This window comes from Bubalus bubalis, chromosome 10 (genome assembly GCF_019923935.1).
Source record: "Bubalus bubalis isolate 160015118507 breed Murrah chromosome 10, NDDB_SH_1, whole genome shotgun sequence".
Lineage (NCBI taxonomy): Eukaryota > Metazoa > Chordata > Mammalia > Artiodactyla > Bovidae > Bubalus > Bubalus bubalis.
In genome coordinates, this window is record NC_059166.1 from 30,747,503 (window position 1) to 30,765,250 (window position 17,748).

At 38.8% G+C, this 17,748-nt stretch overlaps 1 protein-coding gene across 12 annotated transcripts in view; it reads left to right on the forward strand.

Moving 5' to 3' along the window:
* Nucleotides 1-9,082, forward strand: part of AHI1 (Abelson helper integration site 1) — a 219,105-nt gene extending 210,023 nt beyond the window's left edge. For 6 of the 12 annotated variants that reach the window (XM_025294490.3, XM_044924197.2, XM_006059263.4 and 3 more), the window contains 3 exons: nucleotides 2,547-2,596; nucleotides 3,850-3,952; nucleotides 8,122-9,082. In XM_025294490.3, the coding sequence (XP_025150275.3) occupies nucleotides 2,547-2,596; nucleotides 3,850-3,952; nucleotides 8,122-8,182 (214 nt within the window). In that variant the 3' untranslated portion in view covers nucleotides 8,183-9,082. Of the gene's footprint in view, nucleotides 1-2,546; nucleotides 2,597-3,849; nucleotides 3,953-4,154; nucleotides 4,404-8,121 lie in introns of all 12 variants that reach the window. The other 6 variants (XR_003111896.3, XR_003111895.3, XM_025294491.3 and 3 more) reach the window with 4 other exon arrangements.
* The last annotated feature ends 8,666 nt before the right edge of the window (nucleotides 9,083-17,748 follow it).

The window sequence follows — 17,748 nt, forward strand, 5'->3', positions numbered from 1 at the left end:
AAAGATAAAATCTGTCACTGCTTCCACTTTTTCCCTTTCTATTTGCCATGAAGTGATGGGACTGGATGCCATGATCTTAGTTTTTTGCATGCTGAGCTTTAAGCCAGTTTTTTCACTCTCCTCTTTCACCCTTATCAAGAGACTCTTTAGTTCCTCTTCACTTTCTGCCATTAGAGTAATACCATCTGCATATCTTCTCCCAGCAATCTTGATTCTAGTTTGTGATTCATCCAGCCTGGCAATTCACATGATGTACTCTGCATACAAAGTAAATAAGCAGGGTAACAATATACAGCCTTGATGTACTCCTTTCCCAATTTTAAACCAGTCCGTTGTCCCATGTCCAGTTCTAACTGTTGCTTCTTGACCTGCATACAGGTTTCTCAGGAGACAAGGTGGTCTAGTATTCCCATCTCTTTAAGATTTTCCAAAATTTGTTGTGATCCACACAGTCAGAGGCTTTAGTGTAGTCAATGAAGCAAAAGTAGATGTTTTTCTGAAATTCCCTTGCTTTCTCTATAATCCAACAAATGTTGGCGATTTGATCTCTGGTTCCTCTGCCTTTTCTTTTCTTTTCTTCTTATATAGGCATTGATAATCTGTGTCTTACACAGAACTTCTCCATTTCATGCAAGTGGTTGAATTTATTGACATAAAGTAGTCATAATATCCCCTTATTATCTTTTTAATATGAATAGAATCTGTAATAACATTGCCTCTTTAATTCCTGGTGTTGAGAATTTATTTCTTTACTCTGGTTTCCCCGGTCGGCCTGGCAAATGATTTATGAATTTTTTTGAAAATAACGAGCTTTTTTTCCATTGATTTCTCTTTATTGTTTATCTATTTTCTGTTTCACTGATTTCCACTCTGATCTTTATTTCTGATAATTTTAAGTTGTACTTCTTTTTAGCTAGATTTGTTAGGTGGGACTTGAACAGTGTTTAGTCTTGGACTGTTTATTCCTCACCACTGATAAAAATCCCTTTTAGATATTCTACCTAATGCTTTCTGAGTTGTGAGGTTTTCCATCCTGGCTGATGGAAGTAGGTACTGTCCCTGCCCTCAGGACATGTCCTCAGATGTATACGTTCACCTGTACTCTGCTGAAAATTCGAACGGGACTCTTGCAAGTCTTCACGTTCTCCCACTCTCTCCTCTCTGGCAATCTGTGAACTATAGCCTTCCTGGTCTCCTCAGACTCCTAGCCCTCATTCAGGGAGTCAGCCACATTGCACACCATTTTCATCTCCCTGTGCTATAGCCTGGAAACTCTCAAGGCAGTAAGCTAGGCGATCATAGGGCTGATCTCATTTATTTTCCATCTCTTTGTTATCACTTTCTTTTGTTGCCTATGGTTCCATGTCTTGAAAATGGTTTCATATGTTTTATCCAATATTTGTGGTTGTTTTAGGTGAGCAGTTTACTTGGTCCATGTTACTCCATCTAGGAGGCAAGCAGAAGTCCAAATGTTGTATTTTTCAGGGCAGCTTTCTGTTAGATTGTATGTACATTGTAAGGAAAAAAAGGTGGAAAGGATCACTCAGTCTGATTTTTCTGCAGTGGTTAGGAAAAGCCAAAGATGTAAGAGCATTTAAGTCTTAAAAACCATGTAGAGACAAGGTGAACAAAAAAGAAAAGGACCTAGAAATCAGAAGAGGGGCAGGAGCTAAGGCACAATTGCATGGAGGTGCCTGGAATACCCGGAAGCCAGCAGGGCACCCTATGACTGGAACAAAGTGGGGTAGGGAAATGCACAGAGCAACAATACTAAAAAAAAATGTTTTAAACAGTTTTTAAAATAATATTTAAAAAACAGAAAAACAACTGCTAGCAAGATACAGTCCAGGTCCACTGTGTTTCACAAAAATGTATGTGCCATATTTCTTTTGAATCTCTGGACCCCAGCTCCACTTCTTCCAGGGCTTCCTCCCCTGGTACTGGGATAGTGGTTGCCTCCCTGAGATGAGTCATCCACTCTCCAGTTTACCGAGTCCTGTTGTGTCATTCCTGGGCTGCTTCCCTCGTTCTCCTTATCACCCTGGCATCACAGACATTTGAGTTTTTTCTGTGACGCTAGCGTGTAGGTTCCCTGAAGATAGTAAGCTATCAGTGCTTTTTGGGTCAGAGCTCCACCTTTCCTTTCTGTCTCCTCGTTTTCCTACTTTCTAAATGTGCTCTATTTGTTCTTTCATCTTTGTGACTTCTCATCTTTTCCTTCTCAGTCTTCTGACTTCACTTCATTTACATATGTGTGTGCTCAGTCATGTCTGACTCTTTGTGACCCCAAGGATCATAGCCCACCAGGTTCATCTGTCCATGGAATTTTCCAGGCAAGAGTACTAGAGTGGTCACTATGCCCTCCTCCAAGGGGTCTTCCTGACCCAGGGATCAAACCCACATCCTCCTGCATTGGCAGGTGGATTCTTTACCACTGTTCCTGCTGAGAAGCCCTTTACTTACACGGCTCCCTATAGACTTCTCTAGCTGCTGTAACAATACCAGAGACTTGGTGGCTTAAACAATGTAAATGTATTTTCTCATAGTTCTGAAGGCTGGGATTTCAAGATCAAGGTTCCAACAGGGCTGAGTGCTGGTGAGTCCTCTCTTCCTGGCTTGCAGGCGGCCACCTCCTTGCCATGTCCTCACATGGCCTTTCCTGTCTGTGTGTGTGTATGGAGAGAAAGAGCTCTCTGGTGTCTCTTCCTCTTTTTATAAGGACACCATCCTGTGGCTTAGGGCCTCACCCTTATGACCTCATATAACTTTAATTACTTCTTTAAAGGCCCGACCTCCTTTGTAAGATGTATTAACTTTGGGGGCTTCAACCTGTGAAAGACACAATTCAGTCCACAGCAGTCATTGTTCAGTCCTCTTTATTGCTTCATTTTTAAATTCTCGTACTGTTTTTTGGGCTCTGTCATGATGTCTTCCCTGATAGCTCATTTAGTAAAGAATCTGTCTGTACTGCATCTGGTTTGATCCCTGGGTTGGGAAGATCCACTGGAGAAGGGATAGGCTACCCATGCCAGTATTCTTGTGGTTCCCTTGTGGCACAGCTGGTAAAGAATCCACCTGCAATGCGGGAGACCTGGGTTCGATCCCTAGGTTGGGAATATCCCCTGGAGAAGGGAAAGGCTGCCCACTCTGGTATTCTGGCCTGGAGAATTCCATGGACTACATCCCATGGGGTTGCAAAGAGTCAGACACGACTGAGTGACTTTCACCTTCACTTTCTTTCATGATGTCTACCACCATTCCTGGACATCCTAGAGAGGAGACACTGCCTTCCATTCTTTGAATTTCCCTTTTTTCATGATTTCTGTATTTTCTTTTCTCTAACATAATTTGCATTACTATATATACATCCATAAAGTATTCATCTTCTATGTTACTGTTAATAGGAAACCATTTGAAACACTGCATTCCCATCTCACAGGTTGGGCTATCACTGTTTTCTTTACGTAAACGTCTTCTTCCCTTCTTTGTCACTAAGGGATCTCCTGCACTTTAACACACACACACACAATTTGATAAATTTTCTGGTTTTTCCAAGGGAGCTAATATTTTTCTGGGATAAGTAGGTTTTATTTTATTCTTGTCCCCTCATACAGTAGAAAAAGGAGCCCAACCAGCTAAGGTTTGTAATCTCTACATTATTTTCAGCAACTCCCTGCTTCCCAGACACATATATAATCACTCATGTGGTCTGTTGAATATTTTTCTCTCAGATCCTCCCATTTATCTCCCTTTTTATTCCCGTTGCCACTTTGCTGAATCAGAGCCCCATTGGAGCTGTGGCAGCAGCTTTCTCACTAGCTCCTTGTCTCCACTCTTCCCCTCCTGCAGTTCTGAGTGGGGCAGAGAACAGAGCCAGGAGAACCGAGGACATGTCATGGACACACAGGGGAAGAAGATGGAGCAAACCAGCCGGAAAGTCACCCTCATCGAGGTGAGAGGAAACCAGGAAAGAGTCACGTCACGGAGTCCACAGGAAGGTTTAGGAAAAGCATAGTTAACAAGGCCACATGTCAAAGAGAGCAGAAGCAAATAGGGACTGAAAAATGCCTTTGGGTTTGGCAGCCAAGAGGCTGTGGCCTGGGAGAGGAAGGTTTTGAATGAGAATCCTGGAATGTGAGTCAGATTGTCTCCAGCCCACAGGGAGAAGACCTGTCAGAAGAGGCCACTTCTCCCAAACGTTGGACTTGAAAGAAAAGGCTGAGCAGTAGGTAGTAGAAAACACAGGATATAGAGAAAATCTTTATATCGGAGGGAATTACAAGAATATTTATAAGCCAAGAGCCCCTTGAGAAGAGCCGGTCAACGTGCAGTATAAGGGGAGTAACTAAAGAGGAGAATTTGAGACAAATTCAAATTCAGGACTACTTTTTCCACTGAGAGAGGTGAGTGGGACATGATGATGTTTTCTGGTGAGAGATGAAGAAGGACAGGAAAGGACTTTCTAAAGAAGGTGACCTCTGTTTTCTCTATTAGCAGAAGAGAGTTTGGCTATTAAAAGTGAAATGTTAAGCTCTATCACATTACTTTTCTCATCATACAGAAAGCTTATAAATCAATAATTGTAGGATCATGAGTGTTAAGGAATGACTTTTTATTATTGATATCAGAATTAGAAAACATATTTTGAAACAGATTTTTAGATCTAAATAACAGAACCTTTAAAATCATTTATGTCAAAGACAAAAAAATGTGTAAGCAGAAGCTGTAAAGAAGATCCCAGTGACCTGGGATCAGGAAGAATTTCACAAAATATATGACAAAGGGTTAATACCCTCAGCGTATAAAAAGCTGTAAAAAATCAAGAGGGAAAAGATTATCAATAGGAGAACTGACCCATAGGATACACAGAACATTCTTAAAGGGATATATATATATATATATATATATATATATATATTTCACTGATATATATATCAGTGAAAATCTGAAATATGTCCAATTCCAGTGATCAAAGTAATAGAAATTAAATCAGTAAACGAGATGGTATTTTTCCTTCATGAAATGGCAGCAAGCTTCAGACTTACACAGCCTTGTGTTAATGAGAGTGTGGGGAAGTGGATTTTCTCATATACTGCTGGTAATAATATTAAAATAATCCTTTGTAGGGTATAGCTCCTTCTTAAGTTTTCGAATTGTTCATATATTTTGACCTGACAGTTCTACCTCCAGGAATTTACTGTAGGAAAGTATTTAAGTGTATATGTAGAGATTTAATTAAAAGGCTACTCCTTCAAGGTTTCAAAATGGAAGGGAAAAAATCAATTTCTATGAATAAAGGCTTGATTATGAAATAGAATACCATGTGACTATTAAAATAGTAAAAATATCATAGAAGTATTTCATAGACATGAAAAGACTGATGATACATTTGTAAGTTAAAAATGAAAGATGATAAATTTGTAAGTTAAAAATGATTATAAAATAATTTTTATATAACATACATAAAATATGGAACAATATACATCAACACATGTGAGTGGTTATCTCTAAATGATGGAACTGTAGTGATTTTTTATCCTTCATTTTACAGTGTGTATTTTCTGATTTTTATACTCAGCAACTACTTGATCATTTCTTTTAAAACAAAAATAATTTCATAAATTTTCTGATACAGCCCTTTCTTTCTACATGTAAAGAAATTAAGGTCTCAGACCCAGAGTTTAAAAGTGCCTAAACTAGGACTCGATCTTCTGGCTCTGAGTTCAGAGTTATTTCTGCTACACAATGCTTTGCCTTTTAACTCTGATTAAATGGTAATATTGGGTTGGCCAAAGAGTCTATTTGGGTTTAACCCAGTACTTTAAGGCTATAATGCTCACATTTTCTCCCCCCAGTAATTCTCCTGGTGTCTAGCCACACAGCAAACCTTTGAGGAATACTCACTGGATTGAGTTTCTTGTGGAATAGGGCGCAGTATTTTTATGAATCTTATTTTTCATACCATACACACAAATACTGACCTGGTTTCCTATTCATTTTTAAAACCCTGCTATGAAATCTTGCTTTCTCTTTTCATATGATTTGCCTTTAAAAGGCCCTCACTTTGTTGCTCTCCCTCTGTTACATTATGGGGTTCCTTAATGAGGAGATGTGCAGAGAAAGCCCGGGTTCGCATTCATTCCAGCGTCTTGGTGAGATGGCATCTACCCCCTTGGCAGCAGGCCTCCGCCGTCTCCCAGGCTCTCAGTTCCTGTGCCGTCAGCAGCCAGCATCATGCTGCTGAGGCCCCCTTGCTGGTGCCCTGTTATTTGTCCAGGGTGTGCACCTGACTCTCTCTTCTCTTTTTCCTTTTATTTTGTCCCCTTGCTCCCTTTCATAGACAGTCTTTGATATTCTGTATTCAGTGTTCCTTCCTCTTCTTAATCTGAGTCATTTCACATAAATGTGCTGTCTTCACTGCCTACTTTAGCTTATTCTAGTTCAGTTTCTCCTCAGGTTCCATCTCCTGAGGGTCTTCCTGGCTCATCTGTTTATAATTTCTCACCGTTCAGTCTTGCCCCATCTTATGCAGCATCCAGCTCACTCATTTCCAGCTGTTCTCTCCACTTCCCTTTTCTGTTTTTCTTCCTCGTTTTTGTCCTGCCAGTATCATAAACTCCTCCTCTCACTCTGTTTTGCCTCGTTACCCCTCTGAGATCCTTTACCTCTCTCACTGTTCCTTACAGATGTTTATAGGGTCCCTGGGTGACTTGTGCTCAGCATCCATTTGAGCCTCTTTCCCCTTGTTATCAGACCCTAATCTGAGGCAAGCCTTACATACTGTACCTGTATACCCACCAGGACAGAATGATGCCCTTTTTCGCCCCTGGTGAGATTGTACCTTGGCACACCATACCTGCATCTTTTTAAACTCTACCTCAGTTGCATTTGTGAGCATGTTCACTGGAAACATTTCAGGGCTTCTATACATAGTGCTAATTTAGCAAATTTAAAATCAGGAAACAAGGACTGACAAAGGGTTTTCCCCCTGGTGTACATGTTTTTCATACAAAGGGTAGTACAGCCATTTATTTAAGATTGGGCCATAAACTGTAATGGAAAAGAATATGAAAAAGAATATATATATGTATAACTGAATCACTTTACTGTATAGCAGAAATTAACACAACGTAGTAAATCAACTATGTTTCAATAAAATAAATTTTAAAAAATAAAAATAAAAGATTGGGCCTGACCTTAAAGGCACAGATGTTCCCTAACCTTTCTGGTTAGGGTTCAGCAATGGTTATTAGCACATCCTTTTTTCCAGCGTAATGCTCTAGCCTCTGCTTTTCTCAGGAGTGATCAATGGAATTGCCCACACCTAAGCAGCTGGCCATCATCCTTAGATTGAAGTTTGTCTCCTGAGAGCAACCACATGTTAAGCCGTTTCTGCTCAGAGGGAAGACAAAACAATTTTGTGTAGTCCAGATACTCATCACTGATACATGAACAATTGTATTAAAAAATTTCAGGTTCAGTCCCTCGTTTATTACCCTGTGATCGTGGTATACTTACCACATGGCCTCTAAAGAAGCAACTTCTTGTTTCATCTGCCTGTTGGTTCTGGATTTGTATTAATAGTATAATTTGTTTTAGTTCAAAGCTGCATCTAGATATATAGTTAACCATCACTATCTTGCTCAATCAAAAATGACACATGCCATTTTGGGGATTTATTGGAAAAACTATAATAGTTAACCCACTTCTAAAAGTAGACATCATCATAAACTAAATGAAAGAGTGCTGTTTAATAAAACGGCCTACATGCTTTCCAGTCACTAACCCTGAAGCAGCATCCATGACAGTTTTTTTCCAGTGAATGAAGAATTTCATCAACTCTGATTGTCTGCACTTAATTTTAGAAGTTGCCCAGGGTTTGCAATGCTTACTGTATATATTTGAGAAATGTATTTCTTTCTTGCTGAAATTAACTGATCAGCCCTGGAGCAGGCCTTAAGCAACTGCTGATGATACTGAAAGACTTTCACAGTTTGTTCAAGAGGCAAGCCAGACTTTAATTCTAAAAGTTAAACTAGGATATATTCAAGAAGACAAATCAGTGTTTTGGTCCTGTGGTTGTGTATGTCACTTAGTACATTGTGTGTCATTTTCTCCTAGTAAAGAGTTGAAGAATGAAGAGGGAAAGAACCAAATATACAGAAAGGAAATGACAAATTAAACCAAATGGAATTTCTCTTCAGAGTTCAGAAATTTCAGATGGCCAGGAAGAAAGGATCTACTATGTTCTATCCTTATGAAAGAATCTAGAAAAATCAGAAGCAAGGTATGGGTGGAAAATAAATGTGGCCCTTTGAGCTTGTTATAAACCATCGGGTTTGTTGTTGATCAAAATAATGGCACTTGTGCTTATTAGTAATTGCATCAAAATTACATTACCACTGTTGGAAAATCAATAAAGAAAAATTATAATTGCTACTCAGCAAGTACAAAGAAAAAGTGTTGGTATTGCTAGAATGTCTGTTAAGTAATCGTTTAATATTATTATATCTGTAGTGTGGTTATATGTGTGATGTTATGCTCAGAATTGAAATATATGCTGTTGAAACTTAACTTTATTTAAAATAAAGATAAGCAGCTTCAGGATTTTGTGTATTCAAAATGTTCCAAATAAGAAAGGCATTAAAAGGTAACAAATGTGTTTGTTTTGATGAATCGTATGTATAACTTGATACACGTAAACTAAAAGTGACTTTCGGCAAGCCTGGCAACAGTTTTCCAAATATTTTTTTTACTTTTAAAAAAAAGGCATTTCATGTTGAAGCATGTAAGTGATTTGTAGACTTAAATTGTTTTAATATTTATTTTAGTCTTAACACTTGTTTTTAAATTTTTACATTGGATTATTTATTCCTTTAGTTCCAGAGTAACAGTGTCATATTTGACTATGTATTTTGAAGTGTGAGGTTATAAAATAGGAAATTTCATCCCTTTGTGTTTTACTTGGCTCTTCTTTTTCAACTGTGTGACTGTAAGTCTGTCAATAAATATTTAACCTCAAGAAGGTCAAGACTAATATAAAATTAGAAAACTTATTTACCAAATTAGACAACTGATTCCATTAAAATAAGAAGTGAGAAAAACAGTGTTGGGCACTGAGGTGTAAATTTTGCCCAGATGTATACCCAATGTGAAGAATCTTCTAGTAAAAATATATTTGACTCTTCCCCTGCACATGTTGTAGGAGTATGAAAATTGGTAAACGTGCCCCTGCTGTATAGAACTTTGGGCAGGGGGTTCACTGGTGAAGTGATGAGTGGCAGTGATAACTGCTTGGGCCCTCGGCGATAAGCACAGAAGTGTGTTCTGATAGCACCAAGCTCCCCTGTTCTGGATGCGTGTGTCTCTGCTCCAGGTACAGCTGGACCCAGGCAGCCTGAGTCACCCTTGCACCAGTCTGTTTTTTCTGTCTTGTGAATGTACTTGATAATTAAAAACATGTGGCTCTGTGGAGTTTTAGCTCATAGTTTTGAGATATGTGTTGGTTCTCTGATTTGGGCTTTAATTAACAAAGAATTTCAACAAGTTGCAAAAAGATTCTAAATTAAGATGATAATAAAATAATATGTCAGAGGACCTAACATTTGCTGAGATCCCAACGTTCATATGAAAACTAAAGGATTATTTTTATATTGCAATGTCTGAAGACAAACTAACAATTATGACAAACACCAGGAAAAGTTGTTTCTGCTCAAAGCCCATTTCTTTTCTTTTCTGTCCTATTGACAAAACTTGGGTTATCCATGAATACATAACAAAAAGTCTTCACCACCCTTGCTAACGTGAGAGAGAGTAGGGTGGGGGAGATAATAAAAGTGCCCTCCAAGTAGTAAGTCCAGGTTATAATTAAGCAGAGAAATCAGACATAGGAATCCATTTGAAGGGCTTCCCTGGTGGCTCAGTGGTAAAAAGTCCACCTGCCAATGCTGGAGACATGGGTTTGATCCCTGATCTGGGAAGATCCCACATGCCACAGAGCAACTAAGCCCATATACCACAACTACTGAGCCTGCTTTCCAGAGCCTGGGAGCCACAACTACTGAAGCCCACATGCTTTAGAGCCTGTGCTCTGCAACAAGAGAAGCCACCGCAGTGAGAAGCCCTTACACTGCAGCTAGAGAGTAGCCCCTGCTCACCACCGCCCGAAAAGAGCCCACACAGCAATGAAAACCCAGCGCAACCAAAAATAAACACATGTATTAAAAAAGAATCCATTTGAAGATTTATAATACTACATAGTTACTTAGTAATAAATTAGTTTTATTTTTATTCTAAAATTACTAAATTTTATCCCATTTTATAGTCTCTTTTCTCCAAATAAGTAACAATTTGACTTCTAGATATAAATAATGTCATTCTTTAAATTTATTTCCCAATTATTCATTCCACTATATGTTGAAGATTCAAGTTTCTTCAGTACCAAAACTATACGAGTAGGATTTGTAAAACTAGAATATAAAGCAAGTTTCATAAAGATTTAAAACATGAAATATTTTATACTTATGAATGCAAATTCATGTTTAAAATGCACCTTTTAAATATTAAAATAGTGTTTTTAAATGGCAAACACTTCATACTTTTGAAACATTGTGTAAGGTTTCTTTCAAAAAAAATGAATACTTGACCTTAATTTTATTTCTGTTATAGAAATGTTTTATCAAAGAAAGATATTTTTCTCTTTAGGAAGTTCAGCAAGACTATCTGGGAAATAATTTACCATTTTGTAACTATATATGACATGTTATTTTAGTCATATATTTAAATGACAAATACTGTTCAGAGGGTTAGAAAGTTCTAGAAACTATAATAAAAAGTCATGACCTTACACTTTTATACATAATTTCAGTGATTTCCACCTGAGGTCCATATCTGTTAAGTAAATTATGGGAACATTTTTCACCAGTCCAACTTTTTAAAGCTTGTATTTACTGATTTCTACCTCGTTGAACTTGACTAAAGAAGAGAGTCCCCAGATTTGTACTTCATGTACATGACCTCATTTACTCTTCACATTAAACCTAGGAGGAAGATAAAATCTTCCATGCTGCAGATAAGGAAACCAGGGCTTTGAAGGTTAAGTAACTTGTCAAGTAAATGCTCACTGTCCATGGAGGTTTGTCAGACTCCACTGGGAGGTCTTGAAGGGCCCCACCCACCTCAGGTGCTGGGTAAAATGAAGCAGTCACACCTAGAGTCTATCTCCTGCCCACATAAGATTAAGGAAGCAACCTGATGCACCTACAACCACACTCGGGGACTAGAAACGTCTCCTGTGTCTTTCATGCAGCAGTGACCTACATAAAGTGAAATACCATCTTTGAGTAAAATTAAGAAAAAAAAAAAAAAAAAAGCCCTGATAATGTCTTTATCCCATAACTGTTTTGCAAGATCTTTACTCTGTACTATAATTCTTACTTTTTTCTAAGAAATCAATTCTATAGAATCAAACTTACACATGCACAGTAACATATTATTCAAGAAAACAGAAAAGGCGCCATCCCAGTCACATAAGAGAAAATAAAAACATCAAGAGTCATGTCAATCAAAAGACTCTGTTGAGTGGCAAACTCAGTCTATGGATGGACCCAATTATCTGCAGGAGAATTGGATGTCAGCATCATTTAGGGTTAACAATGGACCTACTAGGCAAAAGTAGACAGCTCCTCTCTTCAGAGACCCGGAAAGCGAACTTGGTAATGAGGTACTGCATTCATCATATCTTTCTGCTCTAGTTATTAAAATGAATAGGAAATACTTTTAAGTTAAGGCGGGAACTGGATAACATAAAAACATCTGTTTTGTAAACACAAAGAATGCTTTTTTCTAATGATCCTCTTCAAATCTACATCAGGCAAATGTGAGCCCCCTCTTTTTGAAAGTTGCTCTTCTAACACCTCAAATTCATTATGATTTTGGATGGGTTATTTTGATGGTCTCAGAACAGGGAGGATAAAGCTGCCAAGAATGTACAATTTTACCCTCTACTCACAATCTAAAGTACATATATAAGAACCATGCATAACACATTCTCCCTCTATTACAAAATGGTCCAACTTTATATACTTCAATGTCGTTTCTATCTAAAGGTACTAAACAGTTTGATTTTTACTCATGATAGTTCACTTTTTCTTAAATCATCACTTGGTTCCTTGTGAAGAATTGTGAAAGAATTTTGTAGAGGAAAATACAGGAATTTTTTTTTAATGCAACAGTTATATAAGTAGACCTACATTGCCAGTCTTTCAAGCTGCTTGAAATGAGATGACTTGAGAGGGGACAATCATAGTTAAGGAAAAAAGAAAGTCAAAAGGAGGAAAAAGTAAGCAGGTGAGGAAAATAGATTGTTGCCATGTTAAAAATGAACAACTGTAAAATATCATGTATGAAACGAGTTGCCAGTCCAGGTTTGATGCACAATACTGGATGCTTGGGGCTGGTGCACTGGGACGACCCAGAGGGATGAAATGGGGAGGGAGGAGGGAGGAGGGTTCAGGATGGGGAACACATGTATACCTGTGGCGGATTCATTTTGATATTTGGCAAAACTAATACAGTTATGTAAAGTTTAAAAATAAAATAAAATTAAAAAAAAAAAAAATGAACAACTGAAGCTTGTGAAAAAGCAGTCTCAAAACCAAAGGAAGAAGGTTCCCTGGAGAAAAATGTGGTCACTTCAGTTGTTCAGTGTTTTCAACTGAGAATCAATAGTTAATTTTTTTTTTCTATTTGTTCATGGGACCATTTTATAGAAACACTCCACACAACTTTTACAGAGATGCAGTTCTTCAGTTTCAAATAAATGGAAGGTGGCTAAGCACTGTGATGTTTTTAACCATCTCTGCTTGTTTTACAGAAGTTAATGTTCAGAAGTTTCTGCAGATGCTACTTTTAGCAACTAAATATTTCCACAGTGGTAAAGAAATGTCAGTGAAATCTATGTACTTTAAGAACATCAAATTCTTATTATACTTATCATGTGTGCAGGCAGAGTACATAATAAACTAGTCTATAGCAGCTGTAAATTTCTGAGGATTTATCTAACCACAAATACATTGAAATGGGGAAATGGGGCTATATTAAACTATGCAAGATGCTGCTGGAGCTTTGCCATTTCTGCAACATCCTGTAATTAATTTCTCATGACAGGTCTGGCAAACTGAAACATCCAATACACTTGCGACAGACTGTTAGACTATGGTTGCTGCAAATCCTGCAGTTCCATGAAGTGAACGGAGTTTCTTCTTTCGAACATGAATGTAGACATAGTGTTCTGTGGCCAAGGACAGACTTGTCACTTTTCAATTTTAAAATAAAGAAGATCTAGAATATAGAAAAGATCCTGAGCTGAGAGATTGGCCTGTTCTCTGAGTTGTGTGGTCTTTTTGTGAAGACACAGCCCTGGGGAGGGGAATGATACAGTCAGGTCACCCTTGGCATGCATGTCTGGAGTAGATATGACAGGATTCTCTCCTGGGAAATTTGAGGTCAGTTCTGTCTCGAACTCATCCTCCGCCCATAAACAAAACTCACAAGAGCTGCTTCTCCATCTGTGTGCCATCCTCTTCTGATAGCCACACTCCTGCCATTCTGCAAACATAGAGCACAAACACAGAAATTATCCCTGCTCCAACCTAGAGAAAGAAAAAAAATGTAATTTTTTTTTTTTTTACCAAAATAGATGTTCCTGTATAACAATAAATTCTGTGTTCATATTGGTGTGAAAGAATTTCCTCTCTACTGGATGTGTATAATTTGATTCAGGTGTTAAGTGATTGGTGTTAAGGATGGACCCTTAGCAAACAAGGGTCCTTCTTTTGAGGGAGTGGAGATTTTGCACCTAAAACAACGAAATCAACAGTGTATCAGTGTCCACAGTCCTGCCCATTTCCTTTGGAAGGTCAGAGTTTCTCAGACTACAAACAAGAGAACCCAAGGAAGTCTGGGAACCTTGAATCTGGAAGTTTTCATGAGAAAGGAAAAGTTCCAGGTGGTAATGAATAGGCTGTGTCTTGCTTGGTGGAGAGGTGTTCTCACCTCTCAGGCAGGCAAGGGGCAGTGGTTCCAGCCCAGTTGCCAAAGGCTCCCTGTAAACACGGTGGCCTTTGGATCTTCTCCAGTGATTGTCTTTCCCTTTATCCATGCTACTGAAAACATATCCTATTCAGAGGACCTGAGAAGTCTGTTTCCTGGGCCAAGTTTTAGAGAAGAGCAACCATAGAACCCCAAACTGAATAACCGGAAGGGGAAAATGAACAAGAGACCATGCAGGAATGCTTCCGTATCCTTCCACTCTCCTCTCCATGAGAAAAACTCCCTTCAGAGCTCTTCTATGTAGAGCTCTGCAAATGGAAGAGAGAGAGATCAAAACATAAAAAGAAAGATCGTTCTTTCACATACTTGTCCAGGGTCACAAAATCCAGGGGAAGGACCCCACCTTTTCCTGTTGCTTAAAAATTATTCCCATAAATTCAGTCCTGTGCTCTCTGATATCACAGGAAACTCTCAAATGAAATTCAGTCACCTCGGAAGTGACAGCAAAAGTTAGAAGCATGGTTGATATCTGAAAGTCCAGACAACTGAGCATAGCAAAGACCTCCCCTTACCCTCAGTCATTCGTGTCATGACTGCAAGTGGACGCCCTCAGTTCATACTGCAGTGAGACCATACTACTGTCCCTCAAGGACCATAGCTTCCTCAAACCCTTGACTTGTTCTCGACTTGAAAACTCTTTTTCCCAAAGCCTCTGCTGAGTATATATATATGTTTCCACTTAAGTTTCATCTCAACTCATACACTAAGATTCTGTTCCTACAATGGTAATTGTTAGTAATTAGGAAAGGAATCTTAGTGTATAAGTTGGTATGGTAATTAGTAATCCTTGCAGTGTCCTATATCTATTGTCTATAAAACACTTAGCACATGACATGGAAACTGATAATCTATTGATCAGTGTACTATTTGACATTAATTAATACATAATATATCAACCAATGTAGTATTTAACATTTCTTGTGTGCCTCAGATAATGCTTTTTTAAATTGAAGTAAAGTGAAGAGGAACTAAAAAGCCTCTTGATGAAAGTGAAAGAGGAGAGTGAAAAAGTTAGCTTAAAGCTCAACATTCAGAAAACTAAGATCACGGCATCTGGTCCCATAACTTCATGGGAAATAGATAGGAAAACAGTGGCTGACTTTATTTTTTGGGGCTCCAGAATCACTGAAGATGGTGATTGCAGCCAGGAAATTAAAAGACGCTTACTCCTTGGAAGGAAAGTTATGACCAACCTAGATAGTATGTTGAAAAGCAGAGATATTACTCTGCCAACAAAGGTCTGTCTAGTCAAGGCTATGGTTTTTCCAGTGGTCATGTATGGATGTGAGAGTTAGACTGTGAAGAAAGCTGAGTGCCAAAGAATTGATGCTTTTGAACTGTGGTGTTGGAAAAGACTTTTGAGAGTGCCTTGGACTGCAAGGAGATCCAACAAGTCCATCCTAAAAGAAGTCAGTCCTGAATATTCATTGGAAGGACTGATTCTGAAGCTGAAACTCCAATACTTTGGCCACCTCATGCGAAGAGTTGACTCATTTGAAAAGACCCTGATGCTAGGAGGTATTTTGGGGAGGAGGAACAGGGGACGACAGAGGATGAGATGGCTGGATGGCATCACTGTCTCGATGGACATGAGTTTGAGTGAACTCTGGGAGTTGGTGATGGACAGGGAGGCCTGGTGTGCTGCAGTTCATGGGGTTGCAAAGAGTCGGGCACGACTGAGCGACTGAACTGAACTGAACTGACTGATAGTGGTTTTATGTATATATTTAACATATATATATATATAGTTTTGTGTGTGTATATATATATTCTTATAAATCTGTGCTTGTGCTCAATATCACAGGATATTCTCAAGTGGAATTTAATCTTTTTAAAGATCTTAAATGACCAGTAAGACTTGGCAATTTAGGGAAGGAATCTAAGAAGGAAGCCCAAGTGGTAGAGTCTGCCTGCAATGTAGGAGACCCAGGTTTGATCCTTGTGTCAGGAAGATCCCCTGGAGAAGTTAATGGCACCCCTCTCCAGCATTCTTGTCTGGAAAATCCCATGGACAGAGGAGATTGGCAGGCTACCTCCATGGGGTCACAAGAGCAACTAACACTTCACTAGTCATTCTTCCACAGTCACAGCTGTCTTTATCTTTTTTTTTTCTTTTCTCTTTCTCGCTGAGTGTGCGCTCAGTCACTAGTCGTGTCCAACTCTTTGCAACCCACCAGGCTCTTCGGTCCATGAGATTTTTCAGGCAAGAATACTGGAGTGGGTTGCCATTTCCTCCTCCAAGGGATCTTCCTGACCCAGGGATCCAACATGTGTCTCCTGAGACTCCTGTACTGCAAGCGAATTCTTTACCACTGAGCCTTTGGGGAAGCCCTCTCTTTCTCATACTCTTCCTTTTTCTTCTTTTTTTTTTTTCTGGCTCCCTTTTTCCTTCTTCCCTGCCTGACATCAGCAGTGGCATTCACTGAATTCAACATTAAACCATTAGAACCATAACTGGTCACCATCTCAAGTCTGCTGCTGAAACTGGGAATCCAAGATGGTGGCAGCTTTGGCTACCTCTTCTCAAGCCCCAGTGCACTTTGAGTAACACTTTATTTACATGAAAACACAGTCTTTAAATGTGAATGTAGTCTTCTTTTCATGTCTTTAGCTTTTTTTATTGAGGCAAATTATCCAGAAGATTAAATCTGATTTGCATAATATTTTGCATTCCCATTCACCTGAGGGGGAAAAAAATCCTCCCAAAGCCTTCTAAAATCGGCCTATCTGAACCCCATTGCCTGTGAATCTGATATCTTTACCACTCTGTACTTATAATTTCAGTAGTTTCCTGTAGAAAAGTTTCCTAGATTCATAAAGTCCATGGTATCACTATGCCTGAGTCTAAGCATCAATTTTAAGAATTCACTGCTTCATGTTATGTATGTTTATGCCAGGAAGTGAATCTAGGCATTTTCATTCCCTATATTTTTATCATCTAAAGCATATCTAAAAGTTTCAAACAACTCTTTGTTCAACAAGTAAGACCAATATCCAGCCCAGCCGTGTTTACATTAGAAAGTTCCAGGAGCCCCCAGTGCCCGAAGGCAGAGGTGTAGGAATCACACACAGACCTGGCTGCCTGGGGTAGACGGATTGGCTTGACGTTTCTTGGCTTGGGTTCAGTGAATTCAGGTCTGCTGATGGTCACGACAATTTGCATTCAGATTTCTAAATGATTGATGTTAGAGATGTTATTGAACATCCTTACCTTTTACTCCTGATGTGCTTTCAAGTTTGGATCTTCCATTTCTCCTTAGGATTAGTGGAGCTACTCCTGAGTATAAACATTAGTCTGGTCAGCTTCTTGAGAATGCAAGCCATTGTGGGTAACCCCACTGTGACACTCACGCTATCTGCACAGCCAGGGAAATGGGATTTTGCTATTTATCCTCTTAAATAAACCATTCTTCAGCACTCTCAGATCATTCCACTCAAACCTTATTTAACCTTTTTAGTAGACTGTATTAAATGTACGTGCACAAAAAATGATCATTATTCCAATTCACTTTGTCCTGTGTGGAGTCATAATTTAACAGGGAAAGGAAAAGTATTTATTACTAGAATTATTCATGAATAGACCAATTTTAATAATAGCCACCATTTGCTGAGCACAGGCTAGATACTAGGCTCCTT